The sequence below is a fragment of the Coregonus clupeaformis genome, chromosome 18 (genome assembly GCF_020615455.1).
Source record: "Coregonus clupeaformis isolate EN_2021a chromosome 18, ASM2061545v1, whole genome shotgun sequence".
In the NCBI taxonomy this organism is placed as follows: Eukaryota; Metazoa; Chordata; class Actinopteri; order Salmoniformes; family Salmonidae; genus Coregonus; species Coregonus clupeaformis.
Window position 1 is genome coordinate 5,667,929 of NC_059209.1, and position 22,686 is coordinate 5,690,614.

The 22,686-nt window shown below is 44.7% G+C and overlaps 1 protein-coding gene across 3 annotated transcripts; it reads right to left on the reverse strand.

The window, feature by feature from the left end:
* Positions 1-5,740: 5,740 nt before the first annotated feature.
* On the reverse strand, positions 5,741-22,616 carry LOC121553998 (GTP-binding protein 1). 3 transcript variants are annotated; one of them, XM_041867421.1, is made up of 15 exons: positions 22,563-22,616; positions 22,147-22,336; positions 21,322-21,433; positions 18,293-18,473; positions 17,909-18,092; positions 17,637-17,801; positions 17,151-17,274; positions 16,883-16,997; positions 12,888-13,032; positions 12,581-12,763; positions 12,071-12,206; positions 11,689-11,867; positions 11,311-11,436; positions 8,138-8,184; positions 5,741-7,793 (listed from the first exon to the last, which is right to left on the reverse strand). In XM_041867421.1, exons 2-15 carry the CDS (start codon positions 22,324-22,326, stop codon positions 7,733-7,735), a joined length of 1,938 nt encoding a protein of 645 aa, XP_041723355.1. In that variant the 5' UTR covers positions 22,327-22,336; positions 22,563-22,616; the 3' UTR covers positions 5,741-7,732. The 3 variants fall into 3 exon arrangements, with proteins under 3 accessions (XP_041723355.1, XP_041723353.1, XP_041723354.1); XM_041867419.1 differs by having other exon boundaries at positions 8,138-8,188; XM_041867420.1 differs by lacking the exon at positions 8,138-8,184.
* Positions 22,617-22,686: the final 70 nt, after the last annotated feature.

Sequence of the window (22,686 nt, forward strand, 5' to 3'; positions counted from 1 at the left end):
CTCTGGTTCTTCTGACAAGACAGAGAGGATGTCTAAAATGGTGAATTCTAAAGCCAGCAGAATTGGCAACATTGTTTATTAGGACAATATCATTTGATGATATGCAATCAACACGTACACACGTATACACACACACACACGTATCTCTGGGCATGTCTTAGTAAATATTCCCTGTGTGTCTTAGTAAACACTGTCAGCTTGAAGTAGAGTTAGGATGTCCGTCTGTGTAAACCGTGTAGTTGATAATAGAGCCATTCATCTCATATTCCCATCCTGAGAACGCTCCCTTTAATAGCCCGGAAAAATCATTTGGGTCATGACAACAGCTATTTGAATGGATAGAGAATAGAGAGGGGGAGAGAGAGAGAGCTTTCCATTACAATAGCTCATTAGATAGAGAGAGCGAGGGAGAGATATGGAGAGACAGAGAGATAGAGAGCTAGCATGGAACACTAGGCACAGAATATGCCATGCTATCTATCTACTGAATGGTTGTGGCAATGACTCAACACTCTACATCTGGTCTAGTCTGGAGAGAGGACAACCAACCTCAGCCCTCCTCTAAAGAACATTAAAATGTGACTTTCCCTCCCGGCAGGCAGCACAAAATGACCCCTGCCTAAAACCCTCGAGTCGGTCCGATTGCAGGCAGGGGGACATAAAGAACCAGTGGAAAGATGAGGAAAGGAGGAAAGGTGAATAAACAAAGCCTGTGAGGATGGGATGGTGTGTGTGTGTTTTCTAATGAGTTGCATTGTGACCTGGCAGTTCTACTTTAATGGCAGGACTTAGTTCCATAGGGGAGCAGTTGAAGAATCTCTTCTATTTTGTTGCAGCCAAAATGGAGGCAATTTTTTTTTCTCTGTTCCTATGCCGGTAGCCAGCTGTCCGCTATCTAATTGGTGTTTTGCTGAATAACAGCGTGAACTTTTACTTTATCGCCCAGCCTGGGCCAAAAAGCCCCAAAGTTACTCCTGTTTGGTCTGAAAAAACATTGGATGCAACGGCCCAAATGTCAGGCACTAATTTTCAGCTAATGAATTGGCAGGGAGAGCAGCAAAGCAGGGAAGGTGTGTGTTTGTGTGTGTGAGAGAGAGGGAGACAGAGAGACAGAGAGACAGAGGGATAGAGACAGAGAGACAGGGGTAGAGAGAGAGAGAGAGAGAGAGAGAGAGAGAGAGAGAGAGAGAGAGAGAGAGAGAGAGAGAGAGAGAGAGAGAGAGAGAGAGAGAGAGAGAGAGAGAGAGAGAGAGAGAGAGAGAGAGAGAGAGAGAGAGAGAGAGAGAGAGAGAGAGAGGACAGCTTGCTCCGTCAGGTGTACTGGAAGTGAAACAGAAGGTGGGACATCACAGTGAGAAGGCTCCAGCCAAGGTGTGGAATACTTATTAATAAGCACAGGTGCTGTCAGCACTCCAACAACTACTTTAATAACACCTGATGCTACTATAGGGGGGAAATAACATTGTCTATATCCTAAATGACACCCTATTCCATGTGTACAGTTGAAGTCGGAAATGTACATACACCTTAGCCAAATACATTTAAACTCCGTTTTTCACAATTCCTGACATTTAATCCTAGTAAACATTCCCTGTCTTAGGTCAGTTAGGATCACCACTATATTTTAAGAATGTGAAATGTCAGAATAATAGCAGAGAAAATGATTTATTTCAGCTTTTATTTCTTTCATCACATTCCCAGTGGGTCAGAAGTTTACATACACTCAATTAGTATTTGGTAGTATTGCCTTTAAATTGTTTAACTTGGGTCAAACATTTCGGGTAGCCTTCCACAAGCTTCCCACAATAAGTTGGGTGAATTTTGGCCCATTCCTCCTGACAAAGCTGGTGTAACTGAGTCAGGTTTGTAGGCCTCCTTGCTCGTACACGCTTTTTTTTTTTTTTTTTACATTTTAGCAGACGCTCTTATCCAGAGCGACTTACAGGAGCAATTAGGGTTAAGTGCCTTGCTCAAGGGCACAGACAGATTTTTCACCTAGTCGGCTCGGGGATTAGAACCAGCGACCTTTCGGTTACTGGCACAACGCCCTTAACCACTAAGCTACCTGCCGCCTTTTTCAGTTCTGCCCACAAATGTTCTATAGGATTGAGGTCAGGGCTTTGTGATGGCCACTCCAATACCTTGACTTTGTTGTCCTTAAGCCATTTTGCCACAACTTTGGAAGTATGCATGGGGTCATTGTCCATTTGGAAGACCCATTTGCGACCAAGCTTTAACTTCCTGACTGATGTCTTGAGATGTTGCTTCAATATATCCACATAATTTTCCTTCCTCATGATGCCATCTATTTTGTGAAGTGCACCAGTCCCTCCTGCAGCAAAGCACCCCCACAGCATGATGCTGCCACCCCGTGCTTCACGGTTGGGATGGTGTTCTTCGGCTTGCAAGCGCCCCCCTTTTTCCTCCAAACATAACAATGGTCATTATGGCCAAACAGAGGACATTTCTCCAAAAAGTACGATCTTTGTCCCCATGTGCAGTTGCAAACCGTACTCTGGCTTTTTTTATGGCGGTTTTGGAGCAGTGGCTTCTTCCTTGCTGAGAGGCATTTCAGGTTATGCCGATATAGGACTCGTTTTACTGTGGATATAGATACTTTTGTACCTGTTACCTCCAGCATCTTCACAAGGTCCTTTGCTGTTGTTCTGGAATTGATTTGCATCAAAGTACGTTCATCTCTAGGAGACAGAACGCGTCTCCTTCCTGAGTGGTATGACGGCTGCATGGTCCCATGGTGTTTATACTTGCGTACTATTGTTTGTACAGATGAACGTGGTACCTTCAGGCGTTTGGAAATTGCTCCTAAGGATGAACCAGACTTGTGGAGGTCTTTGCTGATTTCTTTTGATTTTCCCATGATGTCAAGCAAAGAGGTACTGAGTTTGAAGGTAGGCCTTGAAATACATCCACAGGTACACCTCCAATTGACTCAAATGATGTCAATTAGCTTATCGGAAGCTTCTAAAGCCATGACATCATTTTCTGGAATTTTCCAAGCTGTTTAAAGGCACAGTCAACTTAGTGTATGTAAACTTCTGACCCACTGGAATTGTGATACAGTGAATTATAAGTGAAATAATCTGTCTGTAAACAATTATTGGATAAATTACTTGTGTCATGCACAAAGTAAATGTCCTAACCGACTTACCAAAACTATAGTTTGTTAACAAGAAATGTGTGGAGTGGTTGAAAAACAAGTTTTAATGACTCCAACCTAGGTGTATGTAAACTTCCGACTTCAACTGTACAGTGGGGAAAAAAAGTATTTAGTCAGCCACCAATTGTGCAAGTTCTCCCACTTAAAAAGATGAGAGAGGCCTGTAATTTTCATCATAGGTACACGTCAACTATGACAGACAAAATGAGAAAAAAAATCCAGAAAATCACATTGTAGGATTTTTAATGAATTTATTTGCAAATTATGGTGGAAAATAAGTATTTGGTCACCTACAAACAAGCAAGATTTCTGGCTCTCACAGACCTGTAACTTCTTCTTTAAGAGGCTCCTCTGTCCTCCACTCGTTACCTGTATTAATGGCACCTGTTTGAACTTGTTATCAGTATAAAAGACACCTGTCCACAACCTCAAACAGTCACACTCCAAACTCCACTATGGCCAAGACCAAAGAGCTGTCAAAGGACACCAGAAACAAAATTGTAGACCTGCACCAGGCTGGGAAGACTGAATCTGTAATAGGTAAGCAGCTTGGTTTGAAGAAATCAACTGTGGGAGCAATTATTAGGAAATGGAAGACATACAAGACCACTGATAATCTCCCTCGATCTGGGGCTCCACGCAAGATCTCACCCCGTGGGGTCAAAATGATCACAAGAATGGTGAGCAAAAATCCCAGAATCACACGGGGGGACCTAGTGAATGACCTGCAGAGAGCTGGGACCAAAGTAACAAAGCCTACCATCAGTAACACACTACACCGCCAGGGACTCAAATTCTGCAGTGCCAGACGTGTCCCCCTGCTTAAGCCAGTACATGTCCAGGCCCGTCTGAAGTTGGCTAGAGTGCATTTGGATGATCCAGAAGAGGATTGGGAGAATGTCATATGGTCAGATGAAACCAAAATATAACTTTTTGGTAAAAACTCAACTCGTCGTGTTTGGAGGACAAAGAATGCTGAGTTGCATCCAAAGAACACCATACCTACAGTGAAGCATGGGGGTGGAAACATCATGCTTTGGGGCTGTTTTTCTGCAAAGGGACCAGGACGACTGATCCGTGTAAAGGAAAGAATGAATGGGGCCATGTATCGTGAGATTTTGAGTGAAAACCTCCTTCCATCAGCAAGGGCATTGAAGATGAAACGTGGCTGGGTCTTTCAGCATGACAATGATCCCAAACACACCACCCGGGCAACGAAGGAGTGGCTTCGTAAGAAGCATTTCAAGGTCCTGGAGTGGCCTAGCCAGTCTCCAGATCTCAACCCCATAGAAAATCTTTGGAGGGAGTTGAAAGTTGTGTTGCCCAGCGACAGCCCCAAAACATCACTGCTCTAGAGGAGATCTGCATGGAGGAATGGGCCAAAATACCAGCAACAGTGTGTGAAAACCTTGTGAAGACTTACAGAAAATGTTTGACCTGTGTCATTGCCAACAAAGGGTATATAACAAAGTATTGAGAAACTTTTGTTATTGACCAAATACTTATTTTCCACCATAATTTGCAAATAAATTCATAAAAAAATCCTACAATGTGATTTTCTGGATTCTTTTTCCTCATTTTGTCTGTCATAGTTGACGTGTACCTATGATGAAAATTACAGGCCTCTCTCATCTTTTTAAGTGGGAGAACTTGCACAATTGTTGGCTGACTAAATACTTTTTTCCCCACTGTATGTATGGTAAGGTCTGGTAGGAGGTATAAAAAGTGAGATATGGTAAGGTCTGGTAGGAGGTATAAAAAGTGAGATATGGTAAGGTCTGGTAGGAGGTATAAAAAAGTGAGATATGGTAAGGTCTGGTAGGAGGTATAAAAAAGTGAGATATGGTAAGGTCTGGTAGGAGGTATAAAAAAGTGAGATATGGTAAGGTCTGGTAGGAGGTATAAAAAAGTGTCTCACAATATTGCCCCCCATTTCTCACTCCCCTCTGTCGCCATCTCTCCCCCCTACTCACTTTACTTTGTGACAGCGTGATATGAAAAGCCCTCCCATTTACTCTGATTGAATCAAACGTGGACGGCAATTATTGGCTTTATAAAGCATCTGATGTAAAGACCGTAATGAAATCTGCAGTGGCCTGAATAAACTCCTTATTCAATCATATCAAAGACAACATCCCCTTGCTCTCACTGTATGAAGTATGACTGAAGTGTGTGTGTGTGTGTTTGACTATCTGTATGCTGTGTGCTTAAACGCCTGCAAAACTCAGACTGAAGTCAGCAGTTTCTCTGTCCTCGTTTCACCTAAAGGAAAAGTATGCCGCATCCCTCAATCAACCTTACAGCTCCCTCAGTACTTTCTCTAAACCAAGGCCTCAGCCTAGACCTCTACCCGTATTCATAAAACTTATCAGAGTAGGAATGCTGATCTAGGATCTGTTTTTGCCTTTTAGAGCACAATAATTAAGATTACATGGAAAGAGGGAGACCTGATCCTAGATCAGCACTAGCATCTGAATGTGAACTGGCCCCTTATAGAAGTGATGGCAGCCAGGCGATACACACTCCCTGGAAGGTCCAGTATAGACAAAACATGACCACATGTTGATACTCTGAAACATCTTTATTTAAAAGGATTTACAACACAAACTGGCACCACTGTTTTAAGTTAAATGGCTTTCTTTTTCTTTCGGCACAACTTTCCTTTTTGTACATACGATGCACACACATAAAATGTGTCGCTCGGTCCCTTCAAAAATAAAATCAGTCACTAACATTAGCTCATAAAAAAAAAGATAAGAAATAAAATTAAGTTACCTTTAAACCTGATCTAAGGTCAGTTGTTTTCCCCTCTAATGCTTCAGGATAAGATCTGGGGTTGGATAAACCGATCCTAGATCTGTACTAAAGGTTAAACTTCTACCTGGTGGTAACAACCAATGCAATCCTTCCACCACCGAGACCCGTCCCAATACAAACCCAAAATAAAAACGCTCACACCACCTGATAAAACCATATCAAAGCTTAGAAAAAAGAAATTAAAATTTGAAACATGTCCACAAAAATGGACAAAGCTAAATCCTCAATCCCAAAACCCCTAGTTCCTCTCACACAAATCATTTCATAGAAGGTGTGCATGACTAGAGACTGAATAAAACAACACATCTTAAAACTATTATTCCGCCTGCGTTTTTGGGCTCAATGTCCTTGAGAGGGTATTGAGGATAACATGGAAAACTTCTAAATCCTCCTGAAATACTTTTAAGCCGTATTCGCTTTCTTTGGTTTTCCAAACCCTTTCATCTATGAAAGCCAAATAAATAATCCAACACAGAACGTGCTACAAGGGTAGCTGAGCAACGATTCCCAATTCTTTTGAAATTAATTATAGAACAGATGTGCTGTCTGTGCTTTTCAGTACACGTCAACGTTTTTTACTGCAAAATAACTTTGAACGAACTTTGCATCCATTTGAACATTGTAGCTCGTTTAATTTCTCCAAGACCAAAATCCACTATTTAAACTATAAAGCTTTTATATTAGTTTCCACTATTGCCATTCCCAATAACGCTTTTTTTTTGGGCAAACATAAAAAAGGCACACATATTTAAATGATTGTTTCTCTATACCAGCTTTTCAATGCCCAAATTACCCCATAATTGTAGTTTTTCGTATTAAAATAAAGCCAGGGCCAAATCAAACAAACCATGACCTACAGTGTGAATCCTGATCCAAATGTTTGGGAACCTCTGTTTTATGTATAGTCAGATGGCAGTCTAGTGAACATTGTGCTTGGGGTTGGTTAGGTAGGCCTATCTCGTGTCTGAACCACGCCTATCCTGTTCTGTTAGACTGAGTCGAAACCTTGTGGAGTACACTATTCCTTTCCTGTTTAAATAATGCTGAATCTAATAACAAATCTAAATCTTATGATTCCTACTATGCCAGGTCTGGTCTGGTAGATTTCATCTAAACCTTGTGAACTACACCATTTATTGTCTGTTAGATTGAATCTTGAGTCAGTTGTTATTAGACTGGATGACAAACCCTTAAGACATAGGTTAGATCTCCTCTGTGGCTGAACTACACCATTTCTTTCCTGTCTAAATAATGATGAATCTAATAACGAATCGGTCTGTAATAAAACTAAACCTTGTTTGTTTCTATTACTACACCATGTCTGTTAGATTCTGTTAGATTGAATAAACCTCGTTTCTTTCTGCTATATTCCAGGAGCCGGTTCAGTCGGTTGGTTGTTAGTTGCCATAGAAGCCATATTGAGACATTCTAGAACTATTGTTCTAGAACTATTCTAGAATGGTGATCTAACTAGGATGGACATGTTATACTGTATCATTTAGGATTAATGCATGTTTCACATCTCTTCTTACTTTCCTTTGCTACATTAATGCCTTTCCCCCCAATTGGAACAAGAATGATTAGAAAAGGGACCAGGAAAATGAGGATAGAAGAGAGGATGTAGAGGAGGATAAGATAAGAGAGAGAAGAGGAGCTGGTGGGGGGGTTAGACAGTGGTGCCCACTCCTGCTGCGGCTGGGGTGTGTTGTTGTGATGATGTTGGTGATGCTGTGCTGTTCAGGGCTTTTCCTCTGTGTCTCTGACCCCCTCTCCTCCTGCCTCCACCTCCTGACTTGGGCTGGAAGAGAAGAATCAAAACAGAACAAACATGACTGAACGCTAAGCTAGGCACACAATTTCTGACTACCTCGAACTTTTAGGGAATATTTGACTTTGGAATGTGAAAACAGACAAATTCTCATAGAAAATTCAATTTAGCTAGTTTTTTTTGTTCACGACATTAGCGCAGGCCTAAACAGCTACAAAAAAAAGTAAATAACCTTTTTAGTACTTTTAGAACTCAAAGTAAGTTCAGGCCTGTACAGGAAAACACTCTTTGGTGTTGGGATAAATGAAGGTCTTTGCAGTACTTGGTCAGGACAAATGACACTGGTGTTTCTCTTTCTCCCTCATACTGTTTACCTGGTTCTCTTTGTTGCCGTCTTTACATAGCGTCTCCTCCTCCCCCACTGTCTGACGCAGACAGCCCACAAGACGGACGGAGGGAGAGCGAGTGTGAACGAGAAGGGTAACGAAAGAGTGACGGTGGGGGGAGTGTTAGGGAGGAGGAGACATGTTTAATGGACGGAGGTGGGGATGAAAGGAACGAGTGACGGGGTCCGACGATAATGGAGGAGAGGAGTGACCGAAAGAGGGATGATGAGGAGGAAAGAATATGTAAGTGGAATGAAATCGAGAGAGGAAGAGAGGGACATTGGCGGACGAGTGTGAGAGGGTCAAGGAAAGGCAGGACATTTTGAAAAGAGGAGAGGGGGATTGTGAAAAGACAAGGTGATGAACAACCATAAAAGCGAGGGATAAAAATGGAGTGAAACGGGATGATGGAGGGGCAGCGGAAGAGAGAGATTAGCCAGCAGATTGGATAAGAGAAGAAAGCTGCTGGTACGACACACACACACACACCATTCACTCAACACTAAAGACATTAAATGCAGCCAGGCAGAGAGTTTAACTTTCCTCCTACTCCTCTAGCAAGTCATTATTTTACCTCTTACCCCAGGATGTTCTCTCTAACCCCCTCTCTTCTCTAGAAATATATTGCGTAGAACAGATATGATTGTCTGTCATGCAGAACTGGGAATCATGTCAGCTCTACTCATTACATCTCTGTACGTTCTGTCCAAGACCCTCCCTCTATCTAATTCCCTCCCTCCTCATGTCTAATGCGGCGTTCATAACCAAGTGGGAAGGAGTTAATTACCAGTTGTGAAGTCGTAAATACCAGTTGGATGCATTCACACGCTTTGAACGCGTTGAGAAAAGATGATTGGCTAATTGCTAACAAGCTGCATCAACTATAAACTAAAGGGAAGCACAGCCGCGAGCTGCCCAGTGACACAAGACTTCCAGACGAGCTAAACCACTTCTATGCTCGCTTCGAGGCAAGCAACACTGAAGCATGCATGAGAGCACCAGCTGTTCCGGATGACTATGTGATCACACTCTCCGTAGCCGATGTGAGTAAGACTTTTAAGCAGGTCAACATTCACAAGGCCGCAGGGCCAGACGGATTACCAGGACGTGTACTCTGAGCATGTGCTGACCAACTGGCAAGTGTCTTCACTGACATTTTCAACATGTCCCTGAGTGAGTCTGTAATACCAACATGTTTCAAGCAGCCCACCATAATCCCCGTGCCCAAGGTCACTAAGATAACCTGCCTAAATGACTACCGACCTTTAGCACTGACGTCTGTAGCCATGAAGTGCTTTGAAAGGCTGGTCATGGCTCACATCAACACCATTATCCCAGAAACCCTAGACCCACTCCAATTTGCATACCGCCCCAACAGCTCCACAGATGATGCAATCGGTATTGCACTCCACACTGCCCTTTCCCACCTGGACAAGAAGAACACCTACGTGAGAATGCTATTCATTGACTACAGCTCAGCATTCAACACCATAGTGCCCTCAAAGCTCATCACTAAGCTAAGGATCCTGGGACTAAACACCTCCCTCTACAACTGGATCCTGGACTTCCTGACGGGTCGCCCCCAGGTGGTAAGGGTAGGTAACAACACATCTGCCACACTGATCCTCAACACGGGGGCCCCTCAGGGGTGCGTGCTCAGTTCCCTCCTGTACTCCCTGTTCACCCATGACTGCATGGCCAGGCACGACTCCAACACCATCATTAAGTTTGCCGACGACACAACAGTGGTAGGCCTGATCACCGACAACGATGAGACAGTCTATAGGGAGGAGGTCAGAGACCTGGCCGTGTGGTGCCAGGATAACAACCTCTCCCTCAACGTGACCAAGACAAAAGGAGATGATTGTGGACTACAGGAAAAAAAAAAAAAAAAAAAAGAGGACTGAGCACGCCCCCATTCTCATCGGCGGGGCTGTAGTGGAACAGGTTGAGAGCTTCAAGTTCCTTGGTGTCCACATCACCAACGAACTATCATGGTCCAAACACACCAAGACAGTCATGAAGAGGGCACGACAAAGCCTATTCCCCCTCAGGAGACTGAAAAGATTTGGCATGGGTCCGCAGATCCTCAAAAAATTATACAGCTGCACCATCGAGAGCATCCTGACTGGTTGCATCACCGCCTGGTATGGCAACTGCTCGGCCTCCGACCGCAAGGCACTACAGAGGGTAGTGCGTACGGCCCAGTACATCACTGGGGCTAAGCTTCCTGCCATCCAGGACCTCTATACCAGGCGGTGTCAGAGGAAGGCCCTCAAAATTGTCAAAGACTCCAGCCACCCAAGTCATAGACTGTTCTCTCTGCTACCGCACGGCAAGCGGTACCGGAGTGCCAAGTCTAGGTCCAAAATACTTCTCAAAAGCTTCTACCCCCAAGCCATAAGACTCCTGAACAGCTAATCATGGCTACCCGGACTATTTGCACTGCCCCCCCACCCCCACCACATATTTTTACGCTGCTGCTACTCTGTTAATTATTTATGCATAGTCACTTTAACTCTACCCACATGTACATATTACTTCAACTACCTCAACTAGCCGGTGACCCCGCACATTGACTCTGCACCGGTACCCCCCTGTATATATAGCCTCCCTACTGTTATTTTATTTTACTTCTGCTCTTTTTTTCTCAACACTTTTTTGTTGTTTTATTTTACTTTTTTAAAATTAAAAAATAAATGCACTGTTGGTTAAGGGCTGTAAGTAAGCATTTCACTGTAATGTCTGCACCTGTTGTATTCGGCGCATGTGGCCAATAAAATTTGATTTGAAAAGTACAGCTATCATGCTTGTAAACCAATTATAGTGTTCAAAAACCACATTAATAGATTGGTTTTATAAATAATGTTTTGTTGTTGCATTTAACTGCCGAAAATGCTGTTATCAAGGTTATTTCCTTAGTAGGTGACATCAGAGATGAGCCTCTGGGAGAAGTCAGAGCTCAGGGATGATAGACGAGTTTCCCACTAGTAATTACCAGTTGGATCATGTGGATTTTTCCCAGTCGTATGTGGTAATTGCCACCTTCCCACTTGGTTATGAACACAGGGTAGTCCCCTCCCTCCTCCAGGTGATCAGCCTAAGCCCCTCCCTTCTCCAGGAGTTCAGCCTAAGCCCCTCCCTCCCTCCCGGTAGCTCACCGGTAGCTGTCCTGTGTTGGGGCTGTCGGGACGCAGAGTGGATCCTCCCTCCTCATTGGCTGACGTGGTGCCCTTCTTAGTGGACTGCATCTTGGCCTGCTGGGCCTTGGTGGCTGACTGGAGCAGCTGGAGAGGAGAGACATGTACAGGTAGAGTTAGTTAGGAGGTAGTCTGGGACCCTTTAGAAAAATGGATAAGCCCTTCATAACACTTGACCACACACGGCAAAACTAGTGAAAAGACTATGAGTTATTGTAATTTGCAACATTGTGAAATGTTTCTCTAAGGGGGTTTAATGCTCCATCCTCAATGACATTTTATAACCTATGACCAATCATAACCCCTTATAACCCTTCATAACTAGTTATAACCCCATACCTTGGTGATGGTGCCCACAGCCTTGGTGCGTCCCTCTCTGAACACCAGTCTCTGGTCTGTGTGGAGGTACTCAGGGGTCTTGATGAATCTGAAGTGGACTGAGGCCTTGTCCCCGGTACGTAGACAGTCTCTGTTCATGGTCAGAATGGTGGCTGTCTGTCTGATGCTGCCACAGTGCACTGAGGGAGAGAAAGTTCGAAAAACAACAATTTACATACCAGTGGCATAGCGACTGTGGACGTGTCCCATAGCCTCATTTATGTGTGATTGTAGGAGGGACAAAAACCTAATATGAACATGGTTGAAACATTTATGCTAAATTGAGCATCGACACAGTATACAAGCAACCATGAACACACCCAGACGTTTGAAAGCCGCTCACCCATAGCCTGGTAACGTGGTGATATGGTGGTGGGGTGGTGCAGGACCAGTATCTCAGCCATGAACTCCCAGGTAGCCTGAGGTGTTAGTCTGGGAGAGATCATTACCATCCCCTTCCTGATGGAGGAACGCTTGATCTGGAAGAGAGAGAAGGAGGGAGGGGAAGAGGGTTGAAGGGAAGACAGAGGAGGAGGGAGAGAAATGTTAGGACATAGGCCGCAGCCTGACAGAGATTGTGTCAGAAATGTACTGATTGAGGCAATGTTTTTTCAATGGGAGTCATCCATTGATGGATTACAGTCAACGGAGAGAATACATAAAAATATTTTAAAAACATGTTCATCTTTTTGCATATGCAACTCATTTGAAAATTGCTGACTTGAGTTTAACTTTTGATGCACAAAAACAGACAACTGATGAATGAATGTATGATTTCATTCATGTTAATGTTACTCTGTGCGGTCGTAGCCTTACAATCAGCAGTGTAAAAAAAACAAAAAAAACAACACACCTTTTTGAGCGCGAAGGAGGCGGTCTGTCCCCCCCGGACCTCTTTGACAGGCATCCTCTTGCGGTGGATAGATTTGACAGCGATGGAGAGGAAACTGCCCAGGGGGTCTGGGCCGAGCAGCAGCGTGTCATTCAGTCGTATCAATCCACGTAACGTAGTACCTGACACTACCGTTCCCACACCCTGAGAAGAGGTAGGACACATCAATACAACAACACAGGTTGTTTTACACTTCATTCAAAACTACAATGATTAGAGTGTGTGTGTGTTGATGGTTGTGTGTGTGTGTTTGTGTCTGTGTACTAACCGGTACTGAGTAGGTGTCATCGATCTGGAACTCGGCAGGCTCATCTTCTCTATAGGAGGTTTTAGAAGACAGCAGGTTGAGGAACATCTTCAGAAGGTCCATGTTCTCTCCTGTTACATTGGAGACCTGGAAGATTGGACACATCCTAGGGAGAGACACAGAGAGAAAGGGGAGGAGGAGAGGAGGGGGAACAGAGAGGGGAGGAGGAGAGGAGGGGGAACAGAGAGGAGAGGAGGGGGAACAGAGAGGAGAGGAGGAGAGGAGGGGGAACAGAGAGGGGAGGAGGAGAGGAGGGGGAACAGAGAGGGGAGGAGGGGGAACAGAGAGGGGAGGAGGAGAGGGGGAACAGAGGAGAGGAGGAGAGGAGGGGGAACAGAGAGGGGAGGAGGAGAGGAGGGGGAACAGAGAGGGGAGGAGGAGAGGAGGGGGAACAGAGAGGGGAGGAGGAGAGGAGGGGGAACAGAGAGGAGAGGAGGGGAAACAGAGAGGAGAGGAGGAGAGGAGGGGGAACAGAGAGGAGAGGAGGAAAATAATAGAGGATTAAGGCGACATACAAAGTTACCCATAAATCAAATCGTATTGGTCACACATTTAGCAGATGTTATTGTGGGTGTAGCGAAATGCTTACGTTACTAGCTCCAACAGTGCAGTAATATCTAACAATTCACAACAATACACACAAATCTCAAAGTAAAAAGGATGGAATTAAGAAATATATTAATATTAGGTTGAGCAATGTCGGAGTGGCATTGACTAGAATACAGTATATACACATATGAAGTGGTTAAAACCGTATGTAAACATCAAAGTGACCAGTGATTCCATGTCTACAGTGAGGGAAAAAAGTATTTGATCCCCTGCTGATTTTGTACGTTTGCCCACTGACAAAGAAATTATCAGTCTATCATTTAAATCAGAAAGATTTCTAGCTCCCAGGTGTCTTTTATACTGGTAACGAGCTGAGATTAGGAGCACACTCTTAAAGGGAGTGCTCCTAATCTCAGCTTGTTACCTGTATAAAAGACACCTGTCCACAGAAGCAATCAATCAGATTCCAAACTCTCCACCATGGCCAAGACCAAAGAGCTCTCCAAGGATGTCAGGGACAAGATTGTAGACCTACACAAGGCAGGGATGGGCTACAAGACCATCGCCAAGCAGCTTGGTGAGAAGGTGACATACCTAAAAAAGTCGCTTTGGATAAAAGCGTCTGCTAAATTGCATATTATTATTATAATAGTTGGTGCGATTATACGCAAATGGAAGAAACACAAAATAACTGTCAATCTCCCTCGGCATGGGGCTCCATGCAAGATCACACCTCGTGGAGTTGCAATGATCATGAGAACGGTGAGGAATCAGCCCAGAACTACACGGGAGGATCTTGTCAATGATCTCAAGGCAGCTAGGACCATAGTCACCAAGAAAACAATTGATAACACACTACGCCGTGAAGGACTGAAATCCTGCAGCACCCGCAAGGTCCCCCTGCTCAAGAAAGCACATATACAGGCCCGTCTGAAGTTTGCCAATGAACATCTGAATGATTCAGAGGAGAACTGGGTGAAAGTGTTGTGGTCAGATGAGACCAAAAATAGAGCTCTTTGGCGTCAACTCAACTCGCCGTGTTTGGAGGAGGAGGAATGCTGCCTATGACCCCAAGAACACCATCCCCACCGTCAAACATGGAGGTGGAAACATTATGCTTTGAGGGTGTTTTTCTGCTAAGGGGACAGGACAACTTCACCGCATCAAAGGGACGATGGACGGGGCCATGTCCCGTCAAATCTTGGGTGAGAACCTCCTTCCCTCAGCCAGGGCATTGAAAATGGGTTGTGGATGGGTATTCCAGCATGACAATGACCCAAAACACACGGCCAAGGCAACAAAGGAGTGGCTCAAGAAGAAGCACATTAAGGTCCTGGAGTGGCCTAGCCAGTCTCCAGACCTTAATCCCATAGAAAATCTGTGGAGGGAGCTGAAGGTTCGAGTTGCCAAACATCAGGCTCGAAACCTTAATGACTTGGAGAAGATCTGCAAAGAGGAGTGGGACAAAATCCCTCCTGAGATGTGTGCAAACCTGGTGGCCAACTACAAGAAATGTCTGACCTCTGTGATTGCCAACAAGGGTTTTGCCACTAAGTACTAAGTCATGTTTTGCAGAGGGGTCATTTGTAAGTCGCTCTGGATAAGAGCGTCTGCTAAATGACGTAAATGTAAAAGTATTGTGTTGAAGACTGAGCTGTAGTCAATGAACAGCATTCTTAAATAGGGATTCCTCTTGTCCAGATGGGATAGGGCAGTGTGCAGTGCGATGGCGATTCCATCGTCTGTGGAAATATTGGGACGGTATGCAAATTGAAGTGGGTCTTGGGTGTCAGGTAAGGTGGAGGTGATATGATACTTAACTAGCCTCTCAAAGCACCTCATGATGATAGAAGTGAGTGCTACGGGGCGATAGTCATTTAGTTCAGTTACCTTTGCTTTTTTGGGTACAGGAACAATGTTGGACATCTTGAAGCAAGTGGGGACAGCAGACTGGGATAAGGAGAGATTGAATATGTCGCGGCTAGTGATGCCGTCCGGGCCAGCAGCCTTGCGAGGGTTAACACAATGTCTTACTCACGTTGGCCACGGAGAACGAAAGCCCACAGACCTCGGGAGCGGGCCGCGTCGCTGGCACTGTGTTATTCTCAAAGCGGGTGAAGCAGGTGTTCAACTTGTCCGGGAGCAAGATGGCTGGTTTTCCCTTTGTAATCCGTGATTGTCTGGAGTCCCTGCCACATACGCCTCGTGTCTGAGCTGTTGAATTGCGACTCCACGGTCTCTGTACTGACGTTTTGCCTGTTTGATTGCCTTACGGAGGGCATAGCTGCACTGTTTGCATTCAAACATATACCCAGTCACCTTGCCATGGTTAAACGCGGTGGTTCGCGCTTTCAGTTTTGCGCAAATGCTGCCATCTATCCAAGGTTTTTGGTTTGGGTAGGTTTTAATAGTCACAGTGGGAACAACATCCCCTATATACTTCCTGATGAACTCAGTCACCATGTCAGTGTATACGTCAATCTTATTCTCAGGAGGCAACCCGGAACATATCCCAGTCGGCGTGATCAAAACAATCTTGAAGCATGGATTCCGATTGGTCAGACCAGCGTTGAATAAACCTTAGCACGGGTACTTCCTGTTTGAGTTTCTGCCTATAGGAAGGGAGGAGCAGAATAGAGTCGAGAATTCTCTTGGGAGGTAATACGGTCGGCATTTGATTGGGAGGTAATCTAGGTCGGGTGAACAAAAGGACTTGAGTTCCTGTACGTTACCACAATCCCACCATAAGTAGTTAAATCATGAAACATACACTTCGCCTTTCTTCTTCCCAGAGAGTTCCTTATTCCTGTCTGCGCGATGTACTGAGATCCCAGCTGGCTGTATGGACGGGGGCTGTATATCCGGAGAGAGCCATGATTCCATGAAACAGAGTATGTTACAGTCCCTGATGTCTCTCTGGAAGGAGATCCTCGCCCTGAGCTCGTCTACTTTATTGTCCAGGGACTGGATATTAGCGAGTAATATACTCGGAAGCGGTGGATGGTGTGCACGCCTCCTGAGACGGACTAGAAGTCCACTCCAAATACCTCTTCTCCACAGGCGGCGTTTTGGAGCAGTCTCTGGGATAAAGGTAAATTGCCTTGGGGGTTACGAACAAAGGATGCAATTTGGGAAAGTCGTATTTCTGGTCGGAATGCTGGTGAGTTACCGCCGCTCTGATATCCAAAAGTTATTTCCGCTGTATGTAATAACACCAAAAAAAATTCTGGGCCAATAATGTAAGAAATAACACAGAAAAAAAACATTGTAAGGTTGCTAAGGAGATAGAAGCAGAGCTGCCATGCCTGTCGGCGCCATCTTACACACAAGGAGGTAAACTGCTCAGATGAATCAGGTAAATGACCAAAACCACCACATGGAAACTGTGTTACTTCACTGGTATTTACCTCTCTGAGCTGAAGTTGGATGCAGTGACGATGACATCATCTTTGTTTTGAACCAGTACAGGGATCTTTCTACATCCTGGGGACTTCAGTAACCTCTGTAACAGATGCAGAGTCTCTGGAATACACACACACACACACACACACCAGGTATACATGGCAGGGTCATATTCATTAGGCACCAAACGGACTGTAACGGGAGGAACTACCTGGATTTTTACCATTAAAAAACATATTTGAACAGGGCCATGTTCCACAGTCCATCTCTCACCTGCTAGGATGTTGGCTGGACACATGTCTATCTTGGTGACCACTACAAAGACTGGTACGTTCAGGGCTAGAGCCAGACCTAGATGCTCCTTGGTCATCCCTACAATACCTGCATTACTGCCCACCTAGATAGAGAGAGAAGGAGAGCGAGAGAGTGAGGAGGAGAGCGAGAGAGAAGGAGAGAGAGAGAGGAGAGAGAGAGAGAGAGGAGGAGAGCGAGAGAAGGAGAGCGAGAGAGAGAGAGAGAAGGAGAGCGAGAGAGAGAGAGAGAGAGAGAAGGAGAGCGAGAGAGAGAGAGAGAAGGAGAGCGAGAGAGAGAGAGAGAAGGAGAGCGAGAGAAGGAGAGCGAGAGAAGGAGAGCGAGAGAAGGAGAGCGAGAGAGAGAGAGAAAAAGGATTAGCAAAGGACTGACACAGTAAATGTCTGTGGTGAAAAGCAACTGACCGTGTGTGAATAAAAACACAAACACACCATCCCCGTCTCTCACCATGAGCATACAGAAGTCTGGTAGGTGTCCGGTCATTCCAAACACAGTGGTTTTGAGGTACTTCTCGTGGCCGGCCAGGTCTATAAAGGTGATGACCTTAGAGGACCTCTCACAGATCTTAGTCCAGTCCAGACTGCCCCCGTGATTGTCTGGCTTATTCACCACCTAGGAGCAGAGACCGAGAGAGGTAGGTTACACGTCATCCCTGTGTAACCTAAATGTCCTTAGTGACTCCTAAGTCAACCCCAAGTCACCGCTAAGTCATCTCGCACCTGTCCCTCCTGGTCGAAGCCCAGGATGTCATTCCCCACACTGCTGGTCCTGCCACTTTCCATCTCGTGTTTGTGTCTGAAGAGTTTCTGCCTGGCGAACCCCCTGCCGTTGTCCAGCTCCCCGTGGGTCAACACCCCCAGCAAGGTGCTCTTACCGGCATCCACGTTACCCACCACCGCCACCCTGTATGGGAAGGGGAGAGAGAAGTTAGAGGACAGAGAGCACAGAGAGCTGTTTTGTGCAACACCAAACGTTGCAGAACACTTTGATCCTGAAAGCAAACCCCAACTTCTTCTCCCTCTGAGAAGACCTAATAATAAAGGCTGAGTGACAAATGTACCGCTCTCTCTCTCCCTCCCTCCCCCTCTCTCTCTCCCTCTCACCTCACTTCCAGGAAGTCCTCCTCTCCGACCCGTCGGCGGATGAGGTAGTCTCGTACTTTCCCCCCTGCGTCGCTACGTTCTCTCAGCAGGATCAGGTCTGCCTCCATCTGCTCACACAGGGATTGAACCGTGGCCACTGACGCCTCCATGTCCCCCTCGTCCAGACCATAGTCACCTCCGTCTGAGAGAGAAACGGGAGTTGGAGTGTAAGAGAGATAGAGAAGAAGGAAGAAAGAGGGAGAAGTGGGAGAGAGATGGTGGAAGTATGGAGTGATGGGTGGGGATAGAAAGAGGGAGAGAAAGCCACATACTTGAACCACCCTGCCCCTTACTCTGAGAACGCCCATGCTTGTGGCTTTACCCAGACGTAAGGCCCTACTTAAAAAGTGTACTTGAATGCACTTACAGTTTACATCAGTTAATGTAGCTATAGCAGTTCACATTTATGTTTGGGCAAATTATAGGAACATTGGAGCAGAAGCTGAGAAGGTGGAGGCTTGTCGTCTTGCTAACTGACCATTAAAAAATAATTAAATCAAGACAAACAAGTTAGTTCAGTCTGAAAAACACTAGCTAGGGATGTAACATTCACCGATAAGCATCGGTCCCCGATTCAAATGTTTAAGATACAAGTGCATCGCTCCGCAGACCCCAAACCGATCCAAATGTAGCATGCATCAGTCAGAAAATCGTTTGTTTTGTTGTTGCTTATAATATATTATGTCTACCTTCCGAAAAGACCTCTCATATTGTGACAACTGATGCGCCCTCTCCTTCAGTGTTGAACTGCATGTAGGCTAACTCTGTTGACAGTCATTGATCTACAAGTAATTTTGCATGCCAAACAACCCCAGGCAATATCAGTAGCCTAGTCAACCTGCGCACTGTGCCCAGCTTAGGGGGTTGACACTAGCCTGACTGGTCCCAGATCTGTTTGTGTTTAACCAACTGACAAAAAGCACAACTGATCTGGGACTAGGCTAAGGGTACATCAGGGCTGTGTTCTGTAGGGGGTCACCGTAGCAAAACATTTTGCAACAGAAAAGGGAACTCTGTGCTCTTATTGGAGATGTTTACAAATCAACTCAAATGTTATTTGTCACATACACGTGTTTAGCAGATGTTATTGCGGGTGTAGCGAAATGCTTGTGCTTCTAGCTCCGACAGTGCAGTAATATCTAACAAGTAATATCTAACAATTTCACAACATATACCCAATACACACACATCTAGTAAGGAATGGAATTTAAGAATATATGCAGTGAGGGAAAAAAGTATTTGATCCCCTGCTGATTTTGTACGTTTGCCCACTGACAAAGAAATGATCAGTCTATCATTTTAATGGTAGATTTATTTGAACAGTGAGAGACAGAATAACAACAACAAAAATCCAGAAAAATGCATGTCAAAAATGTTGATTGATTTGCATTTTAATGAGGGAAATAAGTATTTGACCCCCTCTCAATCAGAAAGATTTCTGTCTCCCAGGTGTCTTTTATACAGGTAACGAGCTGAGATTAGGAGCACACTCTTAAAGGGAGTGCTCCTAATCTCAGCTTGTTACCTGTATAAAAGACACCTGTCCACAGAAGCAATCAATCAGATTCCAAACTCTCCACCATGGCCAAGACCAAAGAGCTCTCCAAGGATGCCAGGGACAAGATTGTAAACCTACACAAGGCTGGAATGGGCTACAAGACCATCGCCAAGCAGCTTGGTGAGAAGGTGACAACAGTTGGTGCGATTATTCGCAAATGGAAGAAACACAAAATAACTGTCAATCTACATCGGCCTGCAAGATCTCACCTCGTGGAGTTGCAATGATCATGAGAACGGTGAGGAATCAGCCCAGAACTACACGGGAGGATCTTGTCAATGATCTCAAGGCAGCTGCGACCATAGTCACCAAGAAAACAATTGGTAACACACTACGCCGTGAAGGACTGAAATCCTGCAGCGCCCGCAAGGTCCCCCTGCTCAAGAAAGCACATATACAGGGCCGTCTGAAGTATGCCAATGAACATCTGAATGATTCAGAGGAGGACTGGGTGAAAGTGTTGTGGTCATATGAGACCAAAATAGAGCTCTTTGGCATCAACTCAACTCGCCGTGTTTGGAGGAGGAGGAATGCTGCCTATGACCCCAAGAACATCATCCACACCGTCAAACATGGAGGTGGAAACATTATGCTTTGGGGGTGTCTTTCTGCTAAGGGGACAGGACAACTTCACTGCATCAAAGGGATGATGGACGGGGCCATGTACCGTCAAATCTTGGGTGAGAACCTCCTTCCCTCAGCCAGGGCATTGAAAATGGGTTGTGGATGGGTATTCCAGCATGACAATGACCCAAAACACACGGCCAAGGCAACAAAGGAGTGGCTCAAGAAGAAGCACATTAAGGTCCTGGAGTGGCTGAAGGTTTGAGTTGCCAAACGTCAGCCTCGAAACCTTAATGACTTGGAGATCTGCAAAGAGGAGTGGAACAAAATCCCTCCTGAGATGTGTGCAAACCTGGTGGCCAACTACAAGAAACGTCTGACCTCTGATTGCCAACAAGGGTTTTGCCACCAAGTACGAAGTCATGTTTTGCAGAGGGGTCAAATACTTATTTCCCTCATTAAAATGCAAATCAATTTATAACATTTTTGACATGCGTTTTTCTGGATATTTTTGTTGTTATTCTGTCTCTCATTGTTCAAATAAACCTACCATTAAAATTATAGACTGATCATGTCTTTGTCAGTGGGCAAACGTACAAAATCAGCAGGGATCAAATACTTTTTTCCCTCACTGTACATATATGTACAAGCAATGACAGAGCAGCATGGACTAAGATACAGTAGAATATTATAGAATAGAATACAGTATATACATATAAGATGAGTAGTGCAAGATATGTAAACATTATTAAAGTGGCCAGTGATTTCTCAGTCCCAGCTTTGATGCACGTGAGCACCCTGTGTTCTGTTGCGTGGTTTAGGTATATGGACAGAAAATAAGGTAGGAAAGTAGGTTGTCCCTTCTCACCTGAGCCCACTCCCACAACATAAATGGTCTCCCCACATCCTTCATCCATCCTCTCTCGGAGTTGCCGTAGTAACGAGTCATACTGTTCTCCTGTGGGGCTGACCAGAGTCAGCTAGGAAAGAGAAACAATATATTTTTGGTTTATTCACTGGTGTTATGGTTGTTCTCAAAATTGACAGAAACTTAAGACAAATGTGTTCACAATAACATATACGATAACTTTTTTCTTACTTTATAAATTAGATGTAACATTACAGTGGAATTACAGTTTATGTCCAGTAGAGGAAAGGGCAGTATAATATTAACAAAACAATGTAAGAATGGCCAGACAGACAGCATGCAAATATTGAAGCAAGTAGCTGGAAGTTAGGCCTGGGTCGTTTGTTGACGTTACAATGGCGTAGCCTAGCTTCTGGCAAGCCTGACAAAGTTGTAAAAGTGCACATGCATGATGATTCACTGAAATCATGCAATTATGAATATATTGAAGTTTAATCCACGCTTTTTTATTTGAAATAAATTACATTGGGAAGATAAATATAGGTTATCTGTTCAAATCATCTTTGGTTGTTTTGCCAACTGTAGTGTCTACACAGAGTGACACATACATACGTGTCATTCATTCATCATTGCATGTTTTGGTGGTTATAGGTCACTTGAAATGATACGTGTCCGGTCATATTTCAACCAAATGAAATGCTATAATAAAATGGTCATTTTCATAAAAATGGCAAAAAATATATTTGTTAAAGTGGATGTAATATTGAAATCCATGCATGCATATGCCATGTAGCTAGCTTTTGCTGAGTCGAGAGTAGGGCCTACCTTGCTAGTGAAGTCTAAATGATCCTCGGACTCGCCGTTAGCATTCTCGCCGTCTTCGAAGCACTCTCCCCCGGAAAGGTCATCCCCACAGTCCGGTGCGAATATAGAAGCTGGTACTACGGACTCCTCTGTCGGTAATGTCCCCGGGCTTAGCCCTGGCTCTATCGCTGACAACGCCATCTCCCCAAACCTTCAGAAAAACAAGTAATTAAATTGCAAACTGCTAGCATAACATAGCTAAGCTAACGTTAGCTCACAAACCAAGCTTGCTACTGACACCAACATATTATGATGCAATGCATGCAACAATTTCGTACAGCAACTGCGTACGGTTTAAATTAGGCAAAAAACGTCCCTTACTTAGCGATTAACGTTTTACTAGTAATGTTATGTAAACATGTATAAATTCAACATACCAGAAGTAGTAGTGTTCATGCAAGGTTTGCTTCAGCAGCGTATTTGAGTGTGGCCCGCCCCTTTGTTAAATACAGAAACAGGATTGGCTACAGTACTCAATGCTCCACCCCTCCAGTGCTAGGT